The sequence below is a fragment of the Chiroxiphia lanceolata genome, chromosome 9, assembly GCF_009829145.1.
Source record: "Chiroxiphia lanceolata isolate bChiLan1 chromosome 9, bChiLan1.pri, whole genome shotgun sequence".
Classification (NCBI taxonomy): Eukaryota; Metazoa; Chordata; class Aves; order Passeriformes; family Pipridae; genus Chiroxiphia; species Chiroxiphia lanceolata.
In genome coordinates this window covers 8,915,119-8,941,968 of record NC_045645.1, presented here as the reverse complement: position 1 = coordinate 8,941,968, position 26,850 = coordinate 8,915,119, and the positions used below count along the sequence as shown (strand labels likewise).

General features: G+C 41.4%; 1 protein-coding gene across 2 annotated transcripts in view; it reads left to right on the top strand.

Moving 5' to 3' along the window:
• Nucleotides 1-26,850, top strand: part of LRP8 (LDL receptor related protein 8) — a 172,629-nt gene that overhangs the window by 122,887 nt on the left and 22,892 nt on the right. For both annotated transcript variants that reach the window (XM_032696677.1, XM_032696676.1), the window contains exon 4: nucleotides 11,450-11,578. In XM_032696677.1, coding sequence (XP_032552568.1) covers nucleotides 11,450-11,578 — 129 coding nt within the window. The remainder of the gene's footprint in view (nucleotides 1-11,449; nucleotides 11,579-26,850) is intronic.

Genomic DNA, 26,850 nt, shown 5'->3' with positions numbered 1-26,850 from the left:
AGTTGTTTCTTTAGCTGAGTCAGTGTGATCCAGTGAACAGAAGCCAAAACTAGATAAGAGAACTAGAGATAAGATACAGCTCTTAACAGTAGTGGCAAATAAACAGGTGAACTTCTTGTCTAGATATCTTTGCCAACTAAAGTCTTTAAATCAAAATAGATACCTGTCTTAAAGACATGCTGTTGTTTAAATGCAGTGTTGATGTAGAAAGACAGCCTTTTGCTGTGCAAGAGTTCCTTTAGTGGTCCTGTAGCTTTTAAACATGGACAGTTCTCTCAGCTGGTGCAAACAGACATGAGTGAAGCTGCACAGTTTATAAGTAAAGTCATTTACTCAGCTGCTGCAAGTCACAGTAGGCTCTGACACTGGGAGGTACTCCTTCTGGAAATTTGTTGGGCATCTGGATCACTGGGAAGGAATTTTCAGTGCAAAAGTAGCATTTTCTGGTTAAGGAAACTCCATGGGTCAGGGAGTGCCACTCTCCCTCCTCCTCCCCAAACATGGATCAGTATTTGAAGATGACAGAATCACAGAATCACAGAATTGTTAGGGTTGGATGGAACCTTTGGACATCATCCAGTCCAACCTGCCAAGGCAGGTGACACAGAACATGTTGAGGGTGGCTTTGGAATTTCTCCAGAGGAGGGAGACCCCGTGACCTCCCTGGGCAGCCTGTTCCCATGCTCAGCCACCCTCAGTGTAAAGTAGTTCTTCAAACTGTCTCAAAAGACAGTCATAGGTATCACAAAACCTTTTTTTTCCTGTTCTGTGATCCTTGGAAATCTGTCTTTCCTTAACAAATGGAAATCAGGAGAAATCTCTGAGAGGTGACATGTCACATGGATGGAAAACATAATTTTGCACAGTGTAGTAGCTCACCACCTGATGGGTGATTGATGGCAGAGTTTTCATGGGGTTAATTCTGCTTTACTAAGCAGAAGTTATCTAATATATCTCTATGAACACTATCATATATATTATCTATATCTTATATATATACTTCTTTTCACTCTGATGTGCACAGAACATCCCCAGAGGTAGCGAGACGCTGTGTTTGAGCTGGAGGAAGGTGTTTGCTGCTGTTGGTGTGTTTTGCTGCTGTGACCTGTTTGAAGTGGGTTTGCAGCCTTTCAGGATCGGGCTGCTGGGAAGTGACAGCCACAGTTAAACCAGGCTCTGTTGTCTGAGCAAGCTCTGCCTCGTTTGCTGCTGATCAAAAGCACTTGGTGAAAGGTGCAGCTTGGATTCTTAAAAGCATCTCATTATAGGTTATATTTAGAAGTGGGAAGAATATATTATTAATTACAAGGATGCTCCAAAGCAAAGAAGCTGTTTAATCTGTGCCCTTGATGAACAGAAAAGTTCCTGTACTGAAGGAAGGTTATGCAATTAGCAGTATGTTCATTAGGAGTTCATCAGATAGCAAACTATGCTTATCTTCAGGATAGTACTGGAATATCTGACGATTTCCTAGTTATTGCCTAAGTGATAAGAGTGAGAGACAGGAACTGTCACAAGAAAATTTGTATAATACAGTTTACATATCTATTATCTGCTAGTTTATATGTATATATAGATATATAAATTTTACATCTCAATTTACAGGCTAAGTACTCTCTTGTTGCCTTGCTGTGAACTGGAGTTGGAAGTTGCCCCCACATATTTCTTGGCTTATGTAGTTGCTAAATGAGCACAGTGTGTGGACACTGAGGATCATTACAGAGGATCCATCCCAGTATCATTCTGGATGTTTGCTTTGACCTGTCTGGTACTCTCAAATCCAGTCTGTGTACTGGCCCTGTAAAACAGAGCCACCTTTGCAGAAGCATTTCTCTAACCAAAGTGATTTTTGTAATTACTTTCAGTACTTTCAAAATACTGTGTTCTTTCCAGTCTTCAAGTTCAGAGTTATATCTGGTAATTGATTTTTGTTAATGGTGTGATATATTCAGGTGATTTTTTTTTTAAACTGTGCTTAAAAAGCTAGTTTTGAGTTGAGCATTAATTTACTTCCAAAGAAGTAGAGAAGTCAAGAGCATAAATATGCCAGAATATGTATGAAATAAGCTGCCATCTGGAATTTGTTTCTGGATTTGCTGTAATAGAAATGGAACACTCTGGTATGCCTATTTTGGGGAATTCTAGAAATTAATATATGGGAAGAAAAATAGATAAATCTGTCCTGGTGCTCTGCTCAGCTGCTTGTATAAGAATTTGACAAGCAACCAAGGTGATTATTTCTGTTAGGCTTGTACTAAGTGATATACTGCTAGTGAAAAGAATGAATTATTTTTAGAAACTAATGTTTAACAGTTCAGGGTCACAGTGCCACAGATTTGAAGAGGCTCTAGAAAAACTCCATCATTTTTATCTATAAATCAAAACCACTCAAATAACGTTTGATTCAATAAAAAGTAAATTTGTCTCTTATCTAAAAGTATCTCTGCAGAAATCGTTCCAAGATGCTTTCAAACTGCTGAATTACAAATCCACACAGGGAGGGATGATTGATTTATTGTGTGCTGCAATCTGGAGTATTTTATCACTGAATCTTTAGTGCAGAAAGTTGATGTTGTTAAAGCTGCAACATATTTAGACCAAGAGCCTGGGAATAAAGAAGGAAGCATTACTGCATCAGTACAGATCAGGAGAATAATGTTATTTACCTGTGTTTCTGTAGAGATCAGCTCTTGCCACAGTCTCTTCTAAGTCAGACCATGAGGTATAGGCTCTGTAAGTCAAGGCTTGAGAGTGTGTTCTGGTGTGCCCATGGGATGCCCAGGTAATGGATTTAGGCTGTGCTTAGGCACGTGGCTGATACCTGAACAGATGACAAAAGACTTGTAACAATTCACACTTGGGTAGAGGAGGGCTGGGGCTATTCCCAGCTGGGAATCAAGGCTCACAAGGCCAGCGCGGGCCCCGAGGCTTCATTCAGAGCTAAACACTTCAATTTGTCAGCTGTGGGGCTGCGTGAGAAAGTTGGAAAGTTGTTCAAAAATCTGTTTGCCCACAAGGCTCGGGAATCACTGATCTGGGGCAGGGAACAAGTTTTCCTTTCATAAGTTGCATTTCCCGGGGTTAATTAGCTGACTTCCATTCATGCCCAGCTTGTGCCGCCTTAACCTCCCGACTCTCATTTCTTCCTTGACACTCTTCTTTCTTCCCAGAGCATGTCTGTGTTTGAACTTCACTGATTCCCAGCTAAACTGTACCAGTCTGTGCTGGGTCAGCTGTTACCCTTCAGTGTTTCATTCTCCTAAGGCTTGCCTGAATCAGAATTGCCTTGAAAGCATCACGCATCACTAATCAGGGGGGAACGCTGTGGGTCAGGGTAGATTTTTAAAGGCTGTCTGTAGCCAGAGTTAGTTTTTCCCAGTAGGCATCCCTAGATTCAAGCAGAGGTAGAGGATCTGTGTTGAGGAACAGAGCTCTGCTCTGAACCATGCCAGAGGTTGAGTTCTGTTTGATTTCTGGGCTATAGGAAAGACAAAACCCTTTTGTTTTGTTTTGTTTTCCTTTTTCATTTTTTCCCTCTGACCTCCCCCATTACTGTTAATGCAGAAGGGAGAGGAGACTGAACTGCATTACAGCTGGCAATGTGTACACAGACTGACAGGGTAATTGCTGTAGACAGTGGTGGGATGGGAGGTTTGACAGGACAACGTTGCACATCACTCACTTTCAAACTAGCTCTAAAAACAATAGAGTTTAAAGAAGATGTGTTCAGGGTAGAAAAAAGGGGAATATTTTATCTGACCTTCTTAAACAAAGCCATGTCATTGCTGGAATTTTTTTAAAGCTTTGCTGTTGATTGAGAATGAAAAATGCCTCTTACAAAAGGGAATAATTAATAGCTTTGCTATTAGAAAACTATCTCTAAAGAAAATTTTGAGTCCTGGGTTTTGCTGGCAGGCCTGTGTATTTGCTAACTAGCAAAGTCAACTGTCAGTTTATTATTAAACTGTTTGAGATCAGCAGTGCACATTGCTGCCTTAGTTAAGCCAAGATCAGGATCTTCAGCTGTTCTCATTTCTTACTTTGATAGCTAAGTTTTTCCCTGTGTTTATTACCAGTATCTTCTCTCCTTTCCTCTGTGCCAAGCTAAGGGTCTGAGATCAGAGAAGCTCATTGGTGAAGAGAAAATAAAGTTTTAAGTAGTACAGAACTATCTGAAGAACTCTAATGTGGAGACTCAGGTTTTCAGTAGCCAGAATAATGTCTTAGTGTCACAGCTCCTCTTGAAGACAAAGGTCTACCCTGGCTTAGAGGTGGAGCAGAGAGAGGTTCGGTGATTTCATGAGGAGGGACCATGTTAGGGTTTTGAACACTTCTCCATATTAAGTCCAGGGTAAATAACAGATTTTCCTCTTCCATCGAGAAGTTCCTGTTGTTTGCCTTTTCTGCCTTGTCTCGGGGAGTCTTGCCCTTCAGCTCTGCAACAAGCAGGGTGCTGGTCATAGTTGTTGGGTATGTTAGCATTGTCCAGAATCTCTAGAAAATGCTAGTAAAGATTGGAATCCCAGGGTTATGTCTCATTCAGGTTTATTAAAGGATTCATTCATCGCTGACCAAATCAATGCTTAGGGGCATTTAACTGAGATATCCAAGAGATATCAGAGTACTACTGATCACACAAAGGTGGGCTGGGGGGAGTAGAAAGCCAAGACAGTCCAACCTTGTTGAGGTTGGACTCATTCCTGACCTTGTTGAGGAATTGCCAACCCTCTGTGTGGACATGGCAAGCGTCCTCTGGGAAGGAAACTTTGGTCTCAAGGTGTTTGGGCATGTAGGGAACAAACCTTTACAATGTTTTCTTGAATTCTCATGTGTGCAATGGCAGGTATATGAAATGTAGTTTGTTTGGGAGCATAAAACCCTTCTGTATCATGTACATCTTTCTCATGCCTAATAACCTGTCATGATCTCTTAGAAACTGGTCTCTCTGTGCAAAACCAGACGTGACAGTGTGGGAATGTCACCGTGTATTCTACAAACACCAGTAAAACACTGTTGTTTTACAAGTGCTAGACAGTTACTAAACTGAAATTTAGTGAGGCTCAGCTGACTGCTGTTAAACATCTGGTCTTAGTTTGTAAACTCTGAAACTTCAGAAGTATGACCATGAGGATGGGTTAAAGGCAGTTAAAAAGCTTCCTGATTCCTGCTGAAAGCATCACAATTTTCCTATAGTTTGAGACCAAGGAGAATCATGTAATCATCCACTTTGACCTCCCATTTACCAAGGACCATTAACATAGACTTGGATTTACCCAAAATGATCCAAGTCACTTGAGTTTAAGGACTTTATTTTGCAGCAGCAGGGCCTATTGGGCATATCAGGAAGAGAACAGAAGTGCCATCAAAACTGTATCTTGGAAAGCTCTGCAATGAATTAGGTGAGACGTGCTCAGATGATTGCAGCAAGTGAGCATTTGCTGTGTTTACAGGAAGACAAAATCAGCTGAAGTCCTGCCAGTCAGACTGAGGGAAGGAAATGCTTTGCATAGCCAAGTTTGATGGTAGTTTTGATTTTTGAAGTGGATGAGTAAGAGATAGCAGTCAGAAATCTAAGGAAAAGTGATGCACTGAAAGCCCAGGAGTACTAGTCCTTTCTGTCCAGCATGCTATCTTGGGCTGTGCCAATATTCAGTATTCTGGGAAAGGTTTACAAATAAACTGTAAGTGTGTCAGGATAGCTTTGAACTTGGGTAAAGAATTGCTTCCTGACCCATGTAGATGATTCAAGTCATGTGACATGAAACTTAGTTATTCATTGATATAAAACCTGGTGCCATTTGTCTTTCCTCTTGCCCTGTACCCAAATAGATTTTATACTACCTGTTAAACCTATTGGCCTTATACCTGAGAATCATTTTCTTTATTCAGGTTGTTTGTAGTGTCTGTGTTTGAAACACAGCTTTTCCTGTGAAAAGTTACTCTGTCAGAAAGTCTATATTTCAGTAATTACAATTAATCCTGGGATTTTGAATTCCTGATGATTTCACTCTGATGTCAGAGCTGATAATCACCAATGTGATAATCTGCTCAAAAGCAGGGTGCATGCTATCTCTTTTAGACATGCTGAACCCTTTGTACACTAAGCTTATTTTCTCCCTCCAGTTTTTAGGTAGAGGAGTTGGAGGCTCATCAAAGACTCCCAAGCCATGCTGTTGTAAAGAAGCCTTTCTTAGAAGCACACGAGAATTGAGTTAATAAGGGCTGTACTATGCAGTGCGATGGGGTGAAATCTGTGCAAATCCTTTTCTGTTCCCCTGGGAACTTCTGGACATGTCACCATCAAACAAATCACACCATAGGAGGAGAAAGTATTTATCAGGTGTATCAACTGTTAATACAGTCCTTGACTTTTTACAGTACAGATTCTTAGTAGCCTTTTCTAGTCTGTCTTTTGAGTTGTTTATAGTAATTTTTGCTGAAAGTTTAAAGGTGGTGCCTATAGGTTAATTATCTTTTTGTGCAGTAAGACTAGATTTTCATGATCCTTTGCATGCTCCCACAAGGGGTTATGGCAAGTGTGTACTTACACACCCAAAAATGTAGAGTCAGGTAGCAACAATCCAAGCTCCCATGTCCTGGGAATCAGGGTTGCCAGCATGCCCCAGTTCTGACCAGCACAGACCATCCTGTGCTCAGCAGGTCACTGCCTTTGTCAACAAAGGCACTGTTTGTGGGGGTTTGGTCTCATTCCAAGTCCAAGTGCCGTAATCTTAATTCACTTAAACCTCTAATCATGACATTTGTTTTGGCCTGGGCTGGCTTCAACTGGAAATGTAAAGTTGCCTTTACTTTCTATATGATGTCAGGTGTGTGTGTCACACAGATGTGGTGAGCAAACCAAACAGATGCAGTTGCACTGGCTTTAGATGAAGCTGCAAGTTCACTGAAATCTTGCCATCCTAGCAGGCTGATGCTTTAGTGTGTTGGTTCACATGACAGAAGGGAGAGCTCCCTGCAGCTCCAAACCTTTGTGGGAACAATTCTTTGGTTGGCATTCCCCATAACGTGTTTTGCCTGTGTGTGTTGCTAGAGCTGATGTATCTTGAAGGGCTAAGGGCAGTAAACTAAAGCAACAGCAACCTGTCCTGAGCTGCAGAGTGAAGTGGTGGGTGAACAGCGTAGCAGCCAGTGTTCCCAGCACCCACCCTGAGGTGGGAGAGGAGGCAGGGGAAGGAAAATACCAGCGCAGACACACCTTCTGCTGTGATAGCAATTCACATCACAAGATGGATTTTAAAGTGTTTCTTATGCACCTTAAATACTTCAATGGGAAAGTTTGAGATGTAAATCAGCAGTGAGTGTAGACTGGGATGTACATTCATACACACATACATATATGGAGAACTATATATTCAGATTTGTGACTAAGATGTTTTTCTGAATCAAAAATCTTCAGTAATTAGGAACTCTGTGTTCTGAATTCCCCTAAGCAATCTCTGCCTGTCAGCTCCCTCCCTTTTAACAGTTTTGCTTGTTTTGTCTGGAAAAAATACAGGTCTAGTCCTGTATTTGGACAGGTATGAACACTTATTTTGTTCTTAGTACATGTCTGAGATAGGACTGCCAGCTATGACAGGGCAATATTTGAGGAGGGAAGGTCCTTGTTGAAAAACATTCCTTTAAAAGAAGGCCGACTGCTGCAGGAAAGGGGGAGGTAGGAATTTTAAGTTCCATAGTAAAGGTGGAAATTTTGCAGGAACGGTTTATTGGCATGGCAGGAATTAATGAAACCATTTTATTATGGCATTTTCTATGTTGTAGAAAAAAGTTTTGGGTTGGAATTTTTCTTCTGAAGAACCTGGGAAAAACACAAGAGGCAGTCTGGAGAGGATGGGGAGTTATTTCACCAGAGATAGAGAAGCTGTTCAGACCTGTAAGATGATGTATTTCCACAAAGGGCATTCTTTTCAGTCTGCTGATGAAAAGTCTTGTGGGTTTCCCACCAGTAGAAGCTGCTTAATTGCATTTTGTGTATGCTCTTAGAGTACCTGTTTGGTGAGAACCTGACAAATGGTCTTCTGAAAGTAAATCAATTTTGTTTTCTTGGGCTTTCTTGAATATACATGATGTCCGGAGCCTGAAAAGCACAGCAGTGGCACAAGAGGAAGCAAACAGTGGGGCGCCAGTTAGGCTCTATGGTTCTCTGAAAGACTTTGTAGCCTCCTATAAAGAAAAAGAAGAATGTGCTATTGGTGGTAGTGAGTAAATGGAACCTTCTTGTCTTCTTTGCTCTTGTCTCCTTATAAATAAACCATTGTTGTCCATCCTTGGCATTTGCAGTTCATTGTGATAAATTGGTCTTGATGTGTCTGACATTTCAACCAAGTTGTTTAATGGTGCTTTTCTGAAAAGGCAGATCTTGCTATAACATTGGTCCTCACCATCACACGTAGCACTAACCCTTTCCTTCCTGGGAGGATGAAGAGGGAAGTAGGAAGTAAACATTTTGGTCACGTCAGCACAAAAGGCCTGGGTTTGTGTAAGCAGAGCACAGAAACAGGAATGTTGAGTCTGGATTGCAGTTGCTAAAAGCCTGTTTCGTAGTGTGGACAGCAACATTGACTCCACTTGCATTGCTGCAGCATCTCTGGTGAGAGGGGAGGAAAAAAACCCAACTTGCTGAAAAATAGATGTATTTTTACCAAAATTATGTTTTGAGTTTTATGCAAGATGCTTTATCTGTTACCTGCTTGTGCTTACAAGTCCTTGGCTTCCATGCAACAATTGCTTGGGTACAGAAACCACTGGAATGCAAAGATTTGATGAACTGTGACCAACAGCAGCTTCTGTTGCTGCATCCCTGAAAGTTCAGGCTTTGATTTACAGATCTTAAATGTCTATAATTACTCTGTCATGGAGATGATTAACACAGAGATTGCTTTCCATAAAAAAGGAGTCTCCTGCCTATACCTTTCCAAACCTTTCAGCTTCCCAAAGTTATTAAGCATCTGCCCAAAGCAGCCAAGCAAAAGTAATGCCCATATTTATGTGACCAATAAATAACCTTTTTCCTGGTTAATGATCCCACTGTGTGATAATACCATTTTATAATTATATTTCACCTTCTTCAAAATCAGATGTGTAGAATATGTTCTTACCTGTCTTGACCCACTTAGTTCTGAATGGAGATTTATTATGAGGATGGAAAAACTGATCCTACTTGGCATCGAAACAAACTTTCCTTTCCATCACCACAGCCTGAGCAAGAAGAACTAGAACAATTTTTTTGAGATGTGAACCAATAACCTATTTAACAAATGTCTCTGTGACTGTTTTGGTCTCCCAGCTTTCCCGGTATGCCAGTCCAATACAGATCTTGTTCCTGAATGCAGTCAGGGGACAAACTTTTTGGAGACTTTAGGCACGGTGTCCCTCTACGATATTTATGGCAAAAAGCCCTTTTTTTCACTGATGCTGCCTCAGCTGATGATGGGGTTGGGTTCCCCTCCCCAGAGCAAGGCAGTGTGCCTTTCATCCCCCCAGGCCTCCTGTGCTGCCTCATACACGTGGCACCACATATATATCCTGGTCCCTTTCCCAGAAATTGCCCCCTTTCTCCTCAGAGGGGCTGATGGCAGCAAGGTGAGTCCTCCAGCCCTTCCCTCCCTGGCCTCATTCTCCTGGAGTGCAGTCTGTTGTGTGTCCCTCTATGGAGGCTTAGAAAAAATAAAATTATAGTGATTTGGCTGCAGATTTATGTTTTTCAGCACAACATTCTGCAGGCTCACAGCCGTGCGTGTGAGGGCCGGGTAAGGCTGGCAGAAGCGATATTTTTGGGGTGATCCCATCATGCTGAGGGGCTGTGGGATGTCTAGGCCAAGTGGACCATTTTAGCTCCATTTTTTTCACATCTAAGGGGGCTGCTGGTTGCCAGTCAGCTGCCACAGAATATTTTCTTTCTTATCTATTAATTGCTTGGTCCTATTCAAGGCACACAGCTCTGGGGAGAGCTCTGCTGCTGTGAGGCCTCACCGGCCTCCTCGAGGGTGAGGGCAAACACCTCGTTTTACACCATTTGGCACAGCTGGCAGGTGACTTGGTTTTCAGAGGTGCTGTCTGATTTCTGTGGAAGGACACAAAGCTCAGTGTCACCAAGTGTCCCTGCAGCTGTGCACTATAAACCTGCAGCTTAAAGGGACTGGGGCTGAGGGGAAAATGTGAGATGTGGGTCCTGGCCTGTAGCAGGGCAGTGATCTGAGCTGGCAGATACGCTGATCCTGGTGAGATGTTTTTTTTCTCACCTGCTGGAAAAATAATCAGAAAGCCTAAGCAAGGATCCCTTTTTTTCCTCCCCCCTGTAATCATGCAACATTCATAAATGTTATTTAGGTATGCACCGAGCAAATTTCAGCAGAAATGCTGTCATGCCTCAGGGTTGTATAACTTCATTACATCTGTTATTAACTGTCTGTCTATGGCAGGACCTAATTTGTCTTGAAGTATTGGTTGCCCACAGCTTCTCAAAACAACTTCTTACACACTTGAAGGTGCTAAGACAGAGAAATCCTGGGATTAAATGGCACTGCTCTCCAAGTGGCTGATTGATGCTTTGGGGCTGTAAGATGCCCTTTCACAGCCTTCTTGTGCAGGTGGAAAGGGAGAGGTATAATTTTCCTCCTCTCTCACTCAGAACTTGGGAAGCTGATTGTCTTTGCATAAATACCTTTAGCAGGGTAATGTGAAAATTTTAATTTAGAATTTAGGTTCATCCCCTTTCAGTAGGCCTGCAGCATTATCATAATTAATACCAATGGAAAAACTATTTGAAAGCATGTAATTTTTTAAAAGAAAAATTGTTGTTTAATAAGCAAATCCTACCAATCTGAATGATGATTCCAGAATGCTACACAATTGTTTAAACTGTGAAATATTTTTCATTTCAGCAGCCTTGTCACAATAAAGGTAGATCTGTTGCTCTTTACACTAGTATGAAGGGGAAAAAAAGGAATTTTAGCAATGCAAACTAGTTATAAGAGAATGAGCTTCACAGCTTACTTGGTTCCAGATAAATCTGGCAGATTTTTTTTTCATAGTTGTGTTCTTATATGTGCTGGGGTTTTTGCTTCTGCAGGTCTTCCCATGTCTCCATGTCTTAGATCAGTCGTCTTTAATTTACACACTTTCAGCTAAGTTTGTTTAACTTGTGGGTTCATACTTGTGCTTTCCACTTTTTCCTCAGATTTACTGACCATAATCTGCCCAGATCATTAAATTTGCACTACCAAACATATAAGTACACCCTTATACTAAAATTATGCAATTCCTTTTTCCTGGCTTAATTTGAGGTGATATTTTCAGAGTCATTTATCCAATACTGCTGCTGCTGTGTGCAGGGTGCTGGTGTGTTCATACAATGTTAGCAATGTTTAGAATTGTGTTTAACTTGTGGTTTTTTTCTTTTTTTTTTTTTTTTTTTAAATCTTTCCAGCCAAGCAAGTATGTCCATCTGAAAAAATTAGCTGTGGAGACTTAAGCAACAAGTGTATCCCGTCATCCTGGAGATGTGATGGGCAGAAGGATTGTGAAAGTGGTATTGATGAGGCTGGCTGCACTCCTGGTGAGTTTGAGGAATACTTTAATACATATGCAGCTTCTCCATTCAGGACCATAAAAGTTCTACAGTGACTGTTACAAATTGAATGTAAAGGGATGACTTTTCCTGCCAACAGTTTTTTTTCTCTCTACACTTGCAGTGCTAAGTAGTGAATTTTAGAAAAAGAGCGGAAAGAAGGATTCTCCAGTTGGAGTTGGCTGGAGAATAAGTGAACTCTGTGGAGAATAAAGTATTCAGTATATTGAGTATTGAGAATTAAGTATTCTTTCACTACAGTAGCAGAATATGTTTAGTCAGTTTGGAACATGGTTATCAGGGTTAATACCCAGAAGATGTGGAAAGGACTTAAATACAGTGTTCAAACCTTCCTCTGGGGTAGCCCAGCAGCTTAACACCGTGTCCTTCTCCCTGCAGAGTGTGGCCCTACAGGCTGAGGCCTCTGCTGGGATAGAATAGACAGGCCTGGACATTCCTTTATTGATGGCTTGTTGGTTCCGCTGGACAGAGAGAATGACACACTATGCACCGTAACTGTTTGAAATTCAGTCCTTAAATGGCCATTGCCTTTTATTAGGCCTTTCTCTGCTGCATGAAAGAGCTCTTTAACAGTGCTTACACTCTGTGAAAACTCCTACCCTGTAATCAAGCCATTTCTCAAACTGTCTTTTTGATAGACTAAGCATATTTGGTTCTTTATGCTTCTTGTTGTCAAATATTTTCTTTTGAATGAAAGCTTGACTCATTTTTGTGGCTTCCTTTGATATTCCAGTTGATTTTCAAACTTTCTTTTTATACAGACCTCCAGAATTTAGGGAATATCAGTCTTACCAGTCTGTGCAGAAGTAAAATCACCTCTCTAATACTTTTCCTAATTCTGTTCTTACTAAATTCCTTGTATGCAAACGATCCCAGGCTGTTAAGAAGCTCTCTAATTTTCTGTGTATTTATCCATCCATCAATATTTCTGGTGTTCTCCAGATTACTGGAGAAAGGGTTGAATGGTTACATGCAAACACATTCATGTTTCTTCATTTGAAAACTGAATTTTGGGCTCTAATACCTAACCAGTTCATAATCCACATTATATCTTTTTGTTGAAGTTGTATAACAAAATACGTTTTACGTGAACATTTTGTGTTCTGAGTAAAATGCTCTGGATAAATTTATTTCTTTGCAGTCAGCTTTATTAAAAAAAAATCTTACCAAAGCTTTTAATTTTTTACTCTTTTACTTTCTGTTCCGCGGTTTAGCACTCATTGTAAAAATATTTTTCTTTGTCCTTGTTTTACTTTTTCCTTTTTCCTTGTTTTCTGTGTGAAACTCTATAAGTGTTCACTCTATAGCATATGATTTTTTTTCTTTGAATGGGAGGCTTGAATTAGAGGCAAGTTCAGAAGATAATTCTAACTGTTATTGAAAAAATTATTTTTTTCCCAATATGAGTTAGTGAAATTAGAACAATTTTTAGACTGGTGGCTGCCTCCCCTAATTTAATGCTGCTGCTGCTCACACCAGTAGGAGTTTTCTTATGGAGTCTTTCATTTATAACAAAAATCTACTAGAAATTGCTTTGAACTTTTTTCCAAGGCTTTAGGTAACTCCCAAAATGAATGTAAATATGTTCTGAACACCACATAATTTCAGCGTAATGATGCTGTTAATGGATTTGGAAACCCATGAGTGTTTCTGTTCTGGATGTTTCAGCATCTCTGGTCTTATCTTCCACAGTTTTAGTGCCTGTGCAGGTTCTTAAAATGGAAATTTAATCCAAGGACAAATTAGCATCTTCTGATGGTTGTTGGGTAACTCGAGAGAAATGAATTAGGAGCTTTCATTAGTTCCTAATGACTGTTGTCCTCTCATAGGGCACCACCTTGGTGGGAGCACACTGGGAATCTGCTGAGTCTCAGTGTGGGATGGGCTGTTCTCTGGCAAGAGGACCAGGCAGAAAAGCACTGACAGGCAAATTTGGAGCATCCTGGGTAGGTGCAAACATTAAAGCTTTCAGCCCTAAGATCTCAACTCAGCACCCTCAGGGACATTAAAGTCACTCTGAGAAGGAAGCAGGAGGTGCTGCTGAATGGCTGTAGTGGGAGCATTTCAGGGAGGTTGCTTGTCAAATTAAGGTCTTTTCCTCATGGATGAGAACAAATGTGTTAGCAGTTTAAACTCAGAGAGCTTGTGGAGGATTGATAGCTATCCTCTCTTTTATCCAAAGCTGATAAACCTCACTAAGCCTACCCACTGATACTCTGTTAACATTCCCATTTCTTCTCTGTTTAGAATCCTCCTCTCTGTTTTCTCTTATCTCAGCAGCACACAGTATCCTGACCAGTTCAGACCTCTTCTTTTGCTTTGTTTTGTTGTTTTAATCTCTGCATTCATGTTTTTGTTCTCATTTTAAAAGAAGCCTCAGCCCTGTCACCCACGGCCCCTTGGAGCAGAGCACCCTGTCATAGCTGAGGCTGCACTTCTCACAGAGCTGACCAACTTGTCTATAAATAACACATCTTGCAGGATAAATGTTTGGAGGGAATTTATTTGTGCTCGGAATAATTTCAGTGGTGAGAGCCTGCATGTGCAATAATCAAGTGGGTGATGACTTGAAGATATTGTGAGTGAGGGCACCCAGAAGAAAACCCCTAAGCTCTTTCCAAATCCATGGTAATAAAGCTATTACTTTAACCTTGTGTGACATTTGAAACATACTTTATCTATGGATACTCCTTTTTCTTGATAGGAATGACTGACTCTTAGAATTATAACTCTTCAGAAGGACTCAGTACAGAGTTTATGAATATACTCGAGCCTGCATTTCTGCACTGGTAATTTGTACCACTAAAAATATTATATCCAGATACAGGAGCAAGGCTTGGTTGTGCTGAGGATATGCAGGTGCCTGTCCCTGTGTCAGAATGTTCACAGTCCATGTTAAGGGAGGATCTACTTCAGGAGAGGAAAATTATTATTGTAGTAGAATCATCCAAAATACAGAACAATGCAAGTGCATCATGATTCTTCCTCCTCCAGCAGTTTGCTTTTCAGATACTGTTCTGGATTTGATAATTTTTGGTGGATTTTTCTTCTCAGAATGATGTAATTGCTTTTTGAATCAGTGTGAAATTTATCCAGTGTAAACACTGGCACAGCCAGCTGGAGGGAGAAGGCAGCTGTTCAGAAATTCGGGGATAGAAGTGTAGAATTTGAATAAGAGAATGCTCTGTTTGGGTTGGGTTCTCCTTTGTGCTTTGTATCAGCCACGTTTTTGGTGCATTGTCTTGTATAAATGGAAACAATGTGGTGCTCTGCATCCCTCTCCTTTGCTTTTGGTCACTGTTGAAGACTTGCTGTTTCCATTAGCACCCTGTGATCTGAAAAGGGTTTGTCACAGCAGTGCTCAGAATATCTTTCTTCATGGGAGGAGAGATTTTGCAGTCTTTATGCTATCCTGTAACCCCCTAGGCAAAGGGTTCAGCTGCAGTTAGGAAGCTTTGGCCTTACTTGAGCTCAGGTGTGCTGGAAAAAAATGCATCATCTCAAACAACACATGAGTCAAATGTTTCTTTTGGGTTACTCATGTCCCCCTGTACAATCCATCCCTATAAAAAGCTGGCTTAGGAGTAAGCCAAGCAGACTGAATTCATCTGAAATAGGAGTCCTGTTTGCCATGAACAACAATTCAATAGATGAAATCTATTAAAATGAAAACTTCCACAGAGGTGTGTAAAACAGCCTTTGATGGCCTTTTGTGCCTGGTCTGCTATCAGGACTAGGAAGGGAACTATTTTCATACTAGTCTGGGCACTGTCCCCATCCTAGTACTGGGAAGCCACTGCCAATGGACAGTAAAGCACTTTATAGGTGGTGTTCACCCATGAACGAGGGGAAAAATGGTGTGATTTTCACCCTGTGGGAGAACTTTCCAAGGAAGCAATGGCAACTGCAAGTTCTTGAACCTTCAGTGGATGAAGCAGCAGTGATTAAGGATCCAGATTTGACTGTGATTGCACTAGGGATTAATTGCAGGTATTAATCCTTGCACATAGGTAGGTAAGTGCCTGTTTGCCTCAATAATTTCCTGCCAGCAGGTAGGCTTTAAGAGCACTGCTAACTTCCAGTGCACAAACAACTTCTGAAAATGGAAATACCTACCCTTTTTAAAGTAAGAGTATATAAAAAGAAGAAAAAACCTTAGTTTTCAGTTTTTGGAGCAGAAGTAATTTGTGTCTTTACAATACTAAGTGTGTTGTAGTCATAGGTGAGGTTTAGTCCTCTGGCATAGACATCAACAGTTAATAATGTAAGAGCAGTCTTGAATTTGCTGGCTTGGAAGTGCTGGCATCCTCTTTCTTATTTCTGTGGTTAAGGTTTTCTGCTCTCAGTGTACCTCACCGTTGTCAGGATTGGTCAAGCTTAAGAGCCTAAAAGAGAAATTAAATATGAGAGACTATAATAAAGCATCACAACACAAAGCATCACACAGTCTGGACTTTGCTAAGGGAGATAGTAACCAGTGTTTTGTCAGCTGCTCAGGAATGCAGAGAGCATTTGGGTGGGACTTGAGAACAGAAGAGCTGCCATCCTGTGACAGCTGCAATGGGCACTGAACCTCTTTAATGCACATATTGCTTGTTCCCCCTGGGAACAGGACTCTGGGGTGCTCAATAGAGAACACAAGGCTCTGGTCCCATCTCTTCTGATTGTGTTACTGGTTCTCACCTGGGCCACTTCTTGCACCCAATATGGAAATTGTGTCTTGCAGATGAGGAGGTGGAAGTACACAATTTTCCCCTTCCTCAGTAGTCAGATAGAGGGAAATGATGTATCCATTGATATATTGATGGCATAATAAGTTAACCCACACTGTGGTTTATTCTGTTTAGCAACAGTACAGAGGCAGTGATCCAGGGGAATTTGTGCAGGTGGCTTGGATAGCTGGCCAAGGATGAGAGCCAGGAATTCCTGCAGGAGTCTTGTGACAGTGACAGGCTCATTACTGAGGGCATCTTCTTTTGGGCTCTGGTCTTCTGGCTTTTCATTGCTGACCACGTCTCAGAATTAGTTCTAGATTTTTAGCCTTTTGATATGATGCCAGAATAAAAGGGGACAAACTGGATAAAGTTTTTATAAATTAATAAGGGAAACAACAGTAAGCACAGACATGCTCAGCTGTAAGCTGTGTGGCCTTGCTGTGGCAGCTCACAGCCTTCACATATCCATGTGTGTATATATATATATGTCACTTACAAAATCCTCAGGTGATGAGCTTTCCACTTTTTCCTGGTAAAGCTCCAGGCACATCTGTTATTCTCCATACAAAGCAACAGGACCTCCAAGTGAGGGATCCTTTTCTTGGAAAGTCCAAGTGCAGAAAACTTTGTTAGCTCTTTGCATGCACTGCTCAATACCCTCACCTAAAGGTCACTCGAGAGCCATTGGCAGAAGGCAGAGTTTAGAGCAGCTAAAGCTGTTCTGATCCCTTCAGCAGATCCACCTGGGTGATGAACTGCTGAAGTGGGGAAATTACAAAGCTGATTTAAAGCCACCTTCCTCTACTCTGCACCTACACTCCCGTGAAGTGACCTTTCTGTTGACCTTTCTGTATTTAATTTCTTTTATCATGATCCTATAACAATAAGGAGTATCATGTCCTCTCAGCATTGTTTTCCTCCTGCAGTAACAGGCAGCTATGTTTTGCATCTGAGTCAATTCCAGTGCTACCAATGGGGATCTGACCATGCTGATTCTGTTCATTCCACATCTCCACTGATCCTACTGAGAGCTTTTAACTTGCTGATAATGTAGCACTAATTTTATCTTCCATTGCAGTGTGATGAATATGTGCTTTTGTCAAAATTAGGAATTCTGTTCATTCCCTTCATTAAGTAGGTGCACAGTTGTGTACTGTCCCTCAGTGAGATCAGAGGGAAATCAAGCCCAAAGGATCAGATTTTGCCATATATTCTCCCTGAGGAACCCACCAAGTTAAAGGGGTTCAAGCCCATAGTATTGCATTCATGCCTGTAGAGGAAATATTCATCTATTATCACTATTCATGACTATTTTAGTATGTGATGAAAAGAAAGATGGTTAGCCTGAAATTCCTGCCATTTTACAGGAGGTAGCTGTAACTTGAGTGCACTTGCCATGGTAGGGGAATCTACAGTTATTTCCAAGAAGGAAAAAAGAATTACTAGATTTAACAAATGAAAGTCCTTCATAAATAAGGTAGCAGAGCAATGATATCCTCTGGGCTTTACATGATGTTTAATTGCTGGACAGCTGGAGGGATTAATGCTTGTGCATTATGCCCTGGCTCTCAGAAATTAAACATGTACAGCTGCCACTTTATCACTGCTTAAAGTATTAGAGCTCCTTCAAAAGCAGTAGTAATTTGCAGAAAAATCCCCATTGTTATTTAGGAAAAATCTCAGCCCATAATCATATTTGTCCTGAGTTCCTTCAGAACAAAACAGCAAGAAAAATGAGATTGGTAGTGACTTTTAATTGCATGCTGACAGGAAAAGTGAAGGCAGTTGCATTTTTAATATGCTGGATGCTCATTGTAATTAAATATAAAATAATGCATGAACTTAGGTTAAAGGTAAAATAGTAATTGTGTGAATCAAGAATTAAACCCTAAAGCCATGGCTCTACCTGCAGAGGGTGAAAACAAAATGGCTTTGTTTTCCCTGCTGCTGTCTCCTGAGCTTAGGTTTGAAAAAGGCAGACGTGTGGAACGCTCTGCAGATGGAGTCACCCAGCACTGCGAGGACCTCGCTCACCCTTGGTGTGACCTCTGTGCTGATCCCTCCGTTACAGATAAATTGTCTGTATCAGAATGTTCCATGAATAATTGATTACTGAAAGCATAGTAGATGAAAACACAGTATGAAAACAAGACACTTCAGGATGAAAACAAGACTCTTCAGAATGTGGTACTTTTGCGGTGTCTCTCTGAAGGAACACTGGGGAAAAAAAGAGTGGATGCAAAGAGCACAGTTCAAGCACACTCACACCCCTCCACACATACAAGTCCTTCACACCCTGTGATAGTTTTTCACAGAGTTGTGGAAAAGTGGTATGGAAAAGCTGGTTTTATACAAAGATTTATGGATAATTAAAGCAAAAGCTTAATACTGCTGGACTGCATGATGCCTGTGCACACCCACAAAAGCTTTGTCCTGCTCCTCTTTAGCTGCACTTTAGCTGGAGACGTTGTCTCTGGTTCTTCTTTCCAATCTCACATCATGGTGTCAGAGGAGCAGAAATTAGCCTGTAATTATGTTTATCTCTTGGACAGTCTGTCAAACAGAAAAGTTTGAGTTGAAATAGTCCAGAAATTACATCTCTCACTGCCAAATATGATTGTATTTCATGTCCCCGAAGTGTTTCCTTCGTCAGAATGGAGCTATAATTTTGAGCCTCTTCATCCAAAAAGCAAGAATCTGTTTAGCTTTATTAAGGGAAGTCTCCTGTATTGGCAGTGCCAGTGATCGTGTTCCGATGGCAGATCCGTGGGAAGGAGTCCCATCCTGCAGTGGCCACAGGACATATGTGTTACACTAATTAATGAGCGCTTGACAGCTCTGCTTCCTGAGCATATGATCTGCAGACTAAATCAAACTCACTGAGCTTGAACTTGTACAGTCCCACGCAGGAAGGGACCGTGTCATGTTTGATGCAAAAGGAAAAAAAAGTTGGCTTACGAGTCATATTAATGGATAAAACAGCATCTTAGTGGCTGAAATACAGTATTTTCCTATAGAGGAAGATAAAATTTTTGGATTAACTTTGCTTATATTTTGCAGGGAAATTTATTTATTTGATAAAATGTAATGGGAAAGGTTTAGCTCCCAATAGAAACCACTTCATTACACCACTTCTATCCAACAAGTTTAAAATAATTGCTGACATTGTACTACTGAGTCTTCGTCTCAGCCCAAATCCAGGAAAGTGCTGCCTTCTATTTCAAAGCCATAGAAACTGAAAGGCAAATCCTAATGCCATAGAAATCTCACTGCTATTAATGTGAGCGCAGCCAGCACACAACCCTTACAGTTTTAATTGCAGTGAGTGTCACTCAGTGATTAAATTTTCCATTTGAGTAGAAAATCTAATACTTTTTTTCAAAAAATGATTGCTATTCTTTTCTGAAATTGTGGGTACGTAGGCAGGTATGTTGATTACATCACAAAATAGCTGTGCCCCCTAATATCACAGAACTGAAAGTACTCGGGGGCTGGTTGTTTCCTGAAAAGTCTGTCAGGCTCTCCCCCTCCCACAATCACCACAGGGGTCTGTGTTTGTCATTACAGTGTGTGCTTATATTCATAACTTTGAATCTGGCTACACCAACTTCTGCCAGTTGCCTCGTTGTGTCCTCGATGCTTCTTTTTAAGGTACTTCTCCTTTCAGATCAGTTGCCTTGCAAACTGTTCTATTTTTAAAGCATCTTTTTAATTGTTATTGAGCCTCCACTCAAACTCACTTTGGATCACTGTTCCTAGAGAAATGTGAGACGCAGTTGGGTAAAACTGGGGGGGTGAGATGTGACAGCTCTAAATGTTCCCTTGTTTGTCTGTGCTCCAGAACAGTTAATAGTGCCATGTTCTAAATGCAATGAATAATTAAGTCTAAAAGTGAAGCAAACTGCAATAAAAAGAAGTATCTCCTCTTACAGAGAATTCCCATCAAGCAAAGTAACTTAGTAGAAGTGGAAATTTTATGGGGCACTGACCTCATTGCTTGCAGTGTGAGTACTGCTTTGTCCCTCACTGCTCAGCCAAGTCCAGACCTGTGAGCTTGGCTGCTGTAGCTCCCAGATCAGCATGGTAAGCCAGGCTCTTCTCTCTGTCTTACCTGTCCAGCCCACTGGGACAGAAAGGTTTCCTGAGGGTGGCCCATGTGGCTTTTCTTTGCTCTGTCTTTCACAGATGGGCCTGTGTGGTGATTCTAGCTGAAAACTAAGATTATTTTCTTTCTGTGCAGGTGCTTTTGAGCTGTGCACAGCTGTCACGGTGTGAGAGGGGCTGCACAACCAGTAGCTGTGCTTGTAGCTTGTCACTGCTCCCTGGCTCAGTAAATATAAGTATTGTAGATTGGTACAAACCTTCAGGATTCCTGTCTTATGGCAACATGAAAGACTGATTCTGGTGGAATGGCTCAGCTTTCCAACTGGTTCAACTGGTACTATCCCTGTGCTTAGGAATGTGTGGGTAAGAAGGAAGTGGCAGGCCAGTGACATGTAGCTGTGAACCAACAGACATGGGCTTGAGTTCCTTGCCTTTCCCACATTCTCTGAGAATAAAACAAGTTTTGCTGTCATTTGCCAGTGTGACTGGGGTGTAGCTTTTAAGGGTCTGATGAAGTCTTTCCTGACATGGACCTAAGGAACCAGAAAGCAATGGAGGAAAGAGGCAGGTCTAAGAAGGCAGGTTTTGTGTCTGTATTAGCAGATGAGCACAGGGTGGGAGTGCCCAGTGGATGAGAGTAGGCTTTTCCTGGCAAAGTGTGATTTAAACTCTGAAATGGCTAAACTAGCTCCTGGTCATGCAGAAGATTCATACCCATGGGGAGTCCTGCTGGATGCCAGAGGTCTGTGAAGGCAGTAGTGTGGGGTTTGTGTGCCCTGTCCCAGGATGGAGGCCCTGTTCAGTAATGCCCTGCTCTGCTTGCTGAATGTTTATATATCCCTCAGAAGTACAGAATTTTGTGTGATAATATTAGAGCAGCTGTTAGTTTAGTGGATATTATCAGATGTTTCTGAGGGATTTGCCAAATTGGTGCAATTTGTAAAATTGCCCTTTTAATAAGCAAGTCATGTCTAAGGGAATAGCAGTGAGCTTGTCCTGTACAGGTTCCAATTTCCAAAGTCAGAAAAGAAACTCACTAAACACATCACAGCATATTTTTTTCTATTTAATTTTTGGCTAGTACCAAACATCTCCAATCTGATTCATCTGATTATATTCCAATCAGAATATGGAAGAGTAATAATAATGTCTTTATCCCATGAGATCCCCATGGGGTGTCTTGGGTTTTTGCAAAAACCAGCACAGTATTAAGCTTAGGTGTTCTGACCATCCTTTTTGTCTTCCAAGCTGCTTTATTTTACCATGAAACCCTCTACACTGGATCACTTGTTCATATTTTGAGGTCATTTTCAGTCATTTAGCCAGAAGAACCTCTGATAAACTTTCTAACCCTTTCCTGGTTTGAAGTAAAATTGAGGAGACCATGAGTTAGCAGCCTTACTGCAGTAAGATTAAAGGCAGGAAAGTGCAGAGTGTGCATACCTTTGTACATAAACTGCTTCTCTCTGTAAATTGTGGGGTCATAATTAATTCTATTTTCAGAAAATTAAGTCACTTGGAATGAATATATGATGATTCTGAATCAGTAAATACATTTTTGAACCAACTATTATTTATCAGCAGGGGCTTTGGCATCTGGTTGTTCCATTATAATTAACTAATACTATGCAAATACTGCTTCAGAGAATGGAAAAATAACTGATTTGTGTTGGAGGGGAGCAGTGTGACAAAGGCAGGAGACCACATGCAAATATTAATTTATGAGAGCATGCGAGATAGCTCCTGAGCCACATTAGTGATTTGAACAATATCAGGAATTACAATTCCTCCTGCAGTCGTGTCTATATGGGCTTTTCGGTATCAATCACCATGGCAACAACCACTGCTCCGAGTGAGGCTGCAATTCAGCTGCATTATTCCCTCCATGGGAGGCCTGTCATTTTTTCAGAGCAATGTGCTTCAAGGTCATCTTCATTTACCTCCATCTCTTTTGCTGTCCTTCCTGGAGGGCGGCTTTCCACGGGAAACTTGTCCTTCTAGGCAGGAATCCGTGCTTTAAGGCCTGGCATCTGACCGAAGATCTGTATGGAACGTTCAGGTATTTGGTGAGCAATTGTCTGCAGGCAAAGTAAATCATTTAGATACAATTGAGGCTGGAAATTAATACTAGTTAAGTAAAACTAGCATAATGACAGCGTTGGCAACTGACCTTGGCAGTTCCAACAGTGTTGGACCCCTTATCCACATCCAGCTCGGGGGTTAGTTTATGTGGGTTGTGTGTTCGGGTTTGCACTTGGAGCAGAACACCCGGGCAGGGAGGCTCAGACACCCCCCTCCTGCAGCACACAGAGCTCACACCCTCAGCCTCAGAGCTCAGCAGAGTTCCTGAAGTCCACCAGCCTCTCCTGCCAGAGCTGGAGCAGCAATGAGTCAAGAGCACGTCCCTCCCTCCCCAGTGCAAATGCTGGTATGTGAAAATCATCCTTTGCCTTCTTTAGAAGATCCATTATCAGATTTCAGCAAACATACATTTTGAGACACATTTTTAAAGTTACTTTGGGGGCAGTGTCAGAAAAATACAATGTAATAATTCATCCTATTTCCTCGTCTTCAGCATCAGTGGATAATTGCTGTTACCCATTTTACCACAAATTTTACCAAATAATTATTTTTCTTTAAGCCATTCATGTAATTTCAAGTGGAAATTGCTCTTTTGGAGGAGAAAGATGAATCAAATACCTGACTATTACTGAAAAGCTATAAAATCTTTAATTAAAGATTAGCAATGAAAGCAGCTATAGTCCACTGTACTTAATTCCCAGCTCCTGTTAATGATGGATATACCATGTATTTTTTTTTTTTCAATTTTAGCCAGATTTGAGGATCCATACTTGGTCCATTGTAGAAATGTTATGTACAAATATATATTTTTTAAAATTACAGTTTTCAATGAACACCCTGTATCTTTAGAGAATTCTACATCTTTAGAGCATTCTACTTTTCTCCTATAAGCACTTAAAAAGCATGTGGTAGAATTATCTTAATTTTTTGGTGCCACACCTGAGCTCAGATTGCCCCTGCTGCACCAGACTTCTTGCTAAAGCCTCACTTAGCTCCTGGCTCTGGGCAAAAGAGAACCAGCCAGTACTGAAACGTTAACTTCACAACTGCAATCTCTCTGATGATATTTTATTTTATTATTTTGCACTTCCTCTGTCCAAATCCTGCTTCTACTCCACTCTCCTCCAGAGGTGTGACGAGACTGCAGCTGTGAGGCAAAAACTGTGACAATGGTGCTCTATATGTTGGCATAAGACAGAAATTAATGCAGAATACCTCTGGTATACATTGTCTATAGGTCAAATCACATCTACACAATTATTTACATGTGATGTTTTGCTTCCTAAAACTATGAAGAACTTTTAACACATTCCAGTGCTCTACAAAACTGGTTTTGTAGTTCTACTTGTTTACTGCTTTGAAGCCTCTTGGTTAAACACTTCTTCTTGCAAACATTTCCAAGATTTCTACTGGGGTCCCTCATATTTGAAGGAGGTTTTACATCTTGGAGTACATTTATTAATGTCTCTGGTGCTCAAGAAAGCAAACTAATACTTGTTTCCTTTGTTTTGCGGGAATAAGCCTCCAATAGGACAGGGAGCAAATTCAGGGAATGCAAACAAATTGCTCAAGTGAAAGAAAAAAATACCCCAGTGACCATTTAATTACTATTTGCACATTTTCTACTGAAATGCTCTGGAGGCAATGAAATACTGTAGTGATGGTGCTGTGCAGGTACCCTGGCAGATTTATGAACGGAGATGGGAAGTGAACTGTCCTTGGAACTTGACTTCCCCATCCTCCTCTCTCCAGGTGCTGTTTAAGATAATTTGTAGCGCTGCTTTTTATTGGGCTCTTCCAGCCCAATCTGTGCAGCAGGAACTCGGGAGCATGTGGTGGCTCCTGCCCAGGTGCAGGGGGATCATAAGCAGCTTTTCTCCTCTTGCCTGTGTGTGCCAGAGAAGTCCCCCAGTGGCTGGAAGCTGCAGGCTCGGCTTTATCCTGGCATGCCCTGTGGATTTTAGCTGTCAGAGAGGATAATGGAAGGGTGAGAGGAATTGGGACGTTATCTGCCTTCCTGTGGCAGCAGCAGAGCCAGTTGCACACAGAGATGGAGGGCTCTGCTGGAGCCACGTGTGACCCAGAAGGAACTGTCCCATTTGAGCTGGCAGAGGTTGATCCCCACCTAAGGACTGTGATGGAAAGGGGAGTTATCAACAGCCAAAGTGCTGTTCTTGTTCAGTGGAGAGAGAACTTGTAGTCTCTAGTGCTGTCATCACACTAAATTTAAATTTTAAGAAGAAATAAAATAATCATGACCATGCAATTTTCCTAGCTTGTAATTCTCAAGCTCCACTGAGAAAGTCCTCAGGAGAGGTTACAAAAGCTGAACTGCTTCTATTTTCTGGCTGTGATTATCAGTAATTTTATCTCTGTACTGGGATTTGTAGGTGCAGAGGAGGAGCTTTTGTGCAAACTTCCATTGTCTGTGTCCCACTCAGATGTTTATTAGTCGCTAATTTGCCAGTGCAGCAGATTCCTGAAGGGAAATGTGTACAGACAGGAGGGGTGGAGGTGGGACCAGGAAAACAACGAGGTGAAAAAGAGGGGCTCGTTACAGTTGGTGGAAAGGAAATTTATGCACGTTTGGAGTGTGCAAATCATTACAACCTTGCCCAAACATTAGGGATCAAAGGACTATGCAGGATTTTGCTCTCTGATCTGTTTCTGAGATTCATCAAAGTAATGCCAGAAAAGCAATTTCTTCTTCTCAGCCTTGATCTGTTACAGAAGCTGCACATAGCCTTAGAAATATTCCTGTTTTCCCACTGCCTTTTTAGAATAGATTGGTAAGATTGTAACTTTTACCTTAGATTTCCACTTTATGGAGTAAAGTTCCAGATGCAGTTCTATATCATGCATTACCTGAAGACAGTGTTAGGTTATACAGCTGTGCACTGATCACTAGGACTGACAGATTATTTCTAGTTATGGCATAAGGATAGAAAAGTTTGTTCAGTGAAGGAAAAGAGCAGAATTTGGGTGAAAATCAGAGCATTTTAATGGTCTCAATTCTGCCATGCAAAAGAGGGGGGGGTTTAGATAGTTCTCCACCAGACTGTGCTTGTATTTCAGGTCCTGATATTAGTTGTCTGATCTCAGTTCCTTCTCTTTAAAGAGGAGAAATACTGCCTTCTCCAAGGGACAGGTGCCTGTTGGGGGCATCTCTATACCCAAAATAGCAAGTACAGAAGGAGCCTGAGCATCCCACCTGGAGCAGCTGATGCTGTGGCGTGTAACAGTGTTCCTTTGGTGACCTCTCTGCTGCATTTCATTACTGGTGTCAGGTTGGGCAGCTGAGAGTCTCCCTGTTGGGGGGAGCCTGGGTCCTGGCCAGTGCATGGTGGTATTGCACCAAGGAAGGCAATCCTCCTCCTCTTCTAATTAGGCAGATTGTTGTTCTGTAACATCTGGAAAACCTGGGAGTAAATGGGACAGAGCACAGGGCAGGAGGGGAGAGGTGTCTGTATATTGTCATGCTCTGGTGTAAATGACAGGCTGCTTAGGTTAACAGAGCCCAGCAAGTCTGCAAGCTACAAAGGAAATAAGCATCTGTGCAAGTGAACGTGTTCTTAATTATTAGATAAATAGAGCTATAAAACAGAGATAATATTTCAGTTGAATACCACTGGGTTCCTGTCATTGGATATGACAACTTTACAGGGATTCTGCTGCTTTCCAGGTGCACTTGACATTGCAGTGGTTGGTACCATCTAAACTGTGATTCATTGTAGGGGCTCTGCAGGTACAGCAGTACATGGTTCTGCTTCTGAAAACAGAAAGATTCCCAGTGTAAAAATAAAAAAGTCCTCAGTGCAATGTAAAAAAAAAAAAGCTTATTGTAATTTATATGTATGTATTTATTGTACTTTAATTTATCAAAGCCATAATTTCTGTAGATGACTGAAACTGCAAAGGCAGAATTCTTTTGGAAGTAACTACCTCAGAGTACTAACAGAGAATCTCTTCCAGGGTTTTGGTTCCCCCACACTTTGATGAATTAAAGTGACTATAATGCAGGTTGTTGGAGTACCTGAAAGTTTAATTTGCACAGGCTTCTCTGGTTCAGCTGTCCATTAGGCTTGCAGAGGAGAGTTCTCCACTCAGCTTCTATCTGACAAGCACCTCATTTGTATGTTAATGTTGAGTTGTGATTTCCAGGGAAGGCATTCAGCGTGTTGTAAAGGGCCTTACTGGCAGATTGCAGCTAAATTGATGCTCGACTCACTAAATATTTACCCTACACATCCCACTTAATATGTCCAAAACCAGGCATACTGTGAAATCCTGAAACCTGATTGTGAATGATGAAAGTCAGGAAGCTGGTAATGTCAGCAC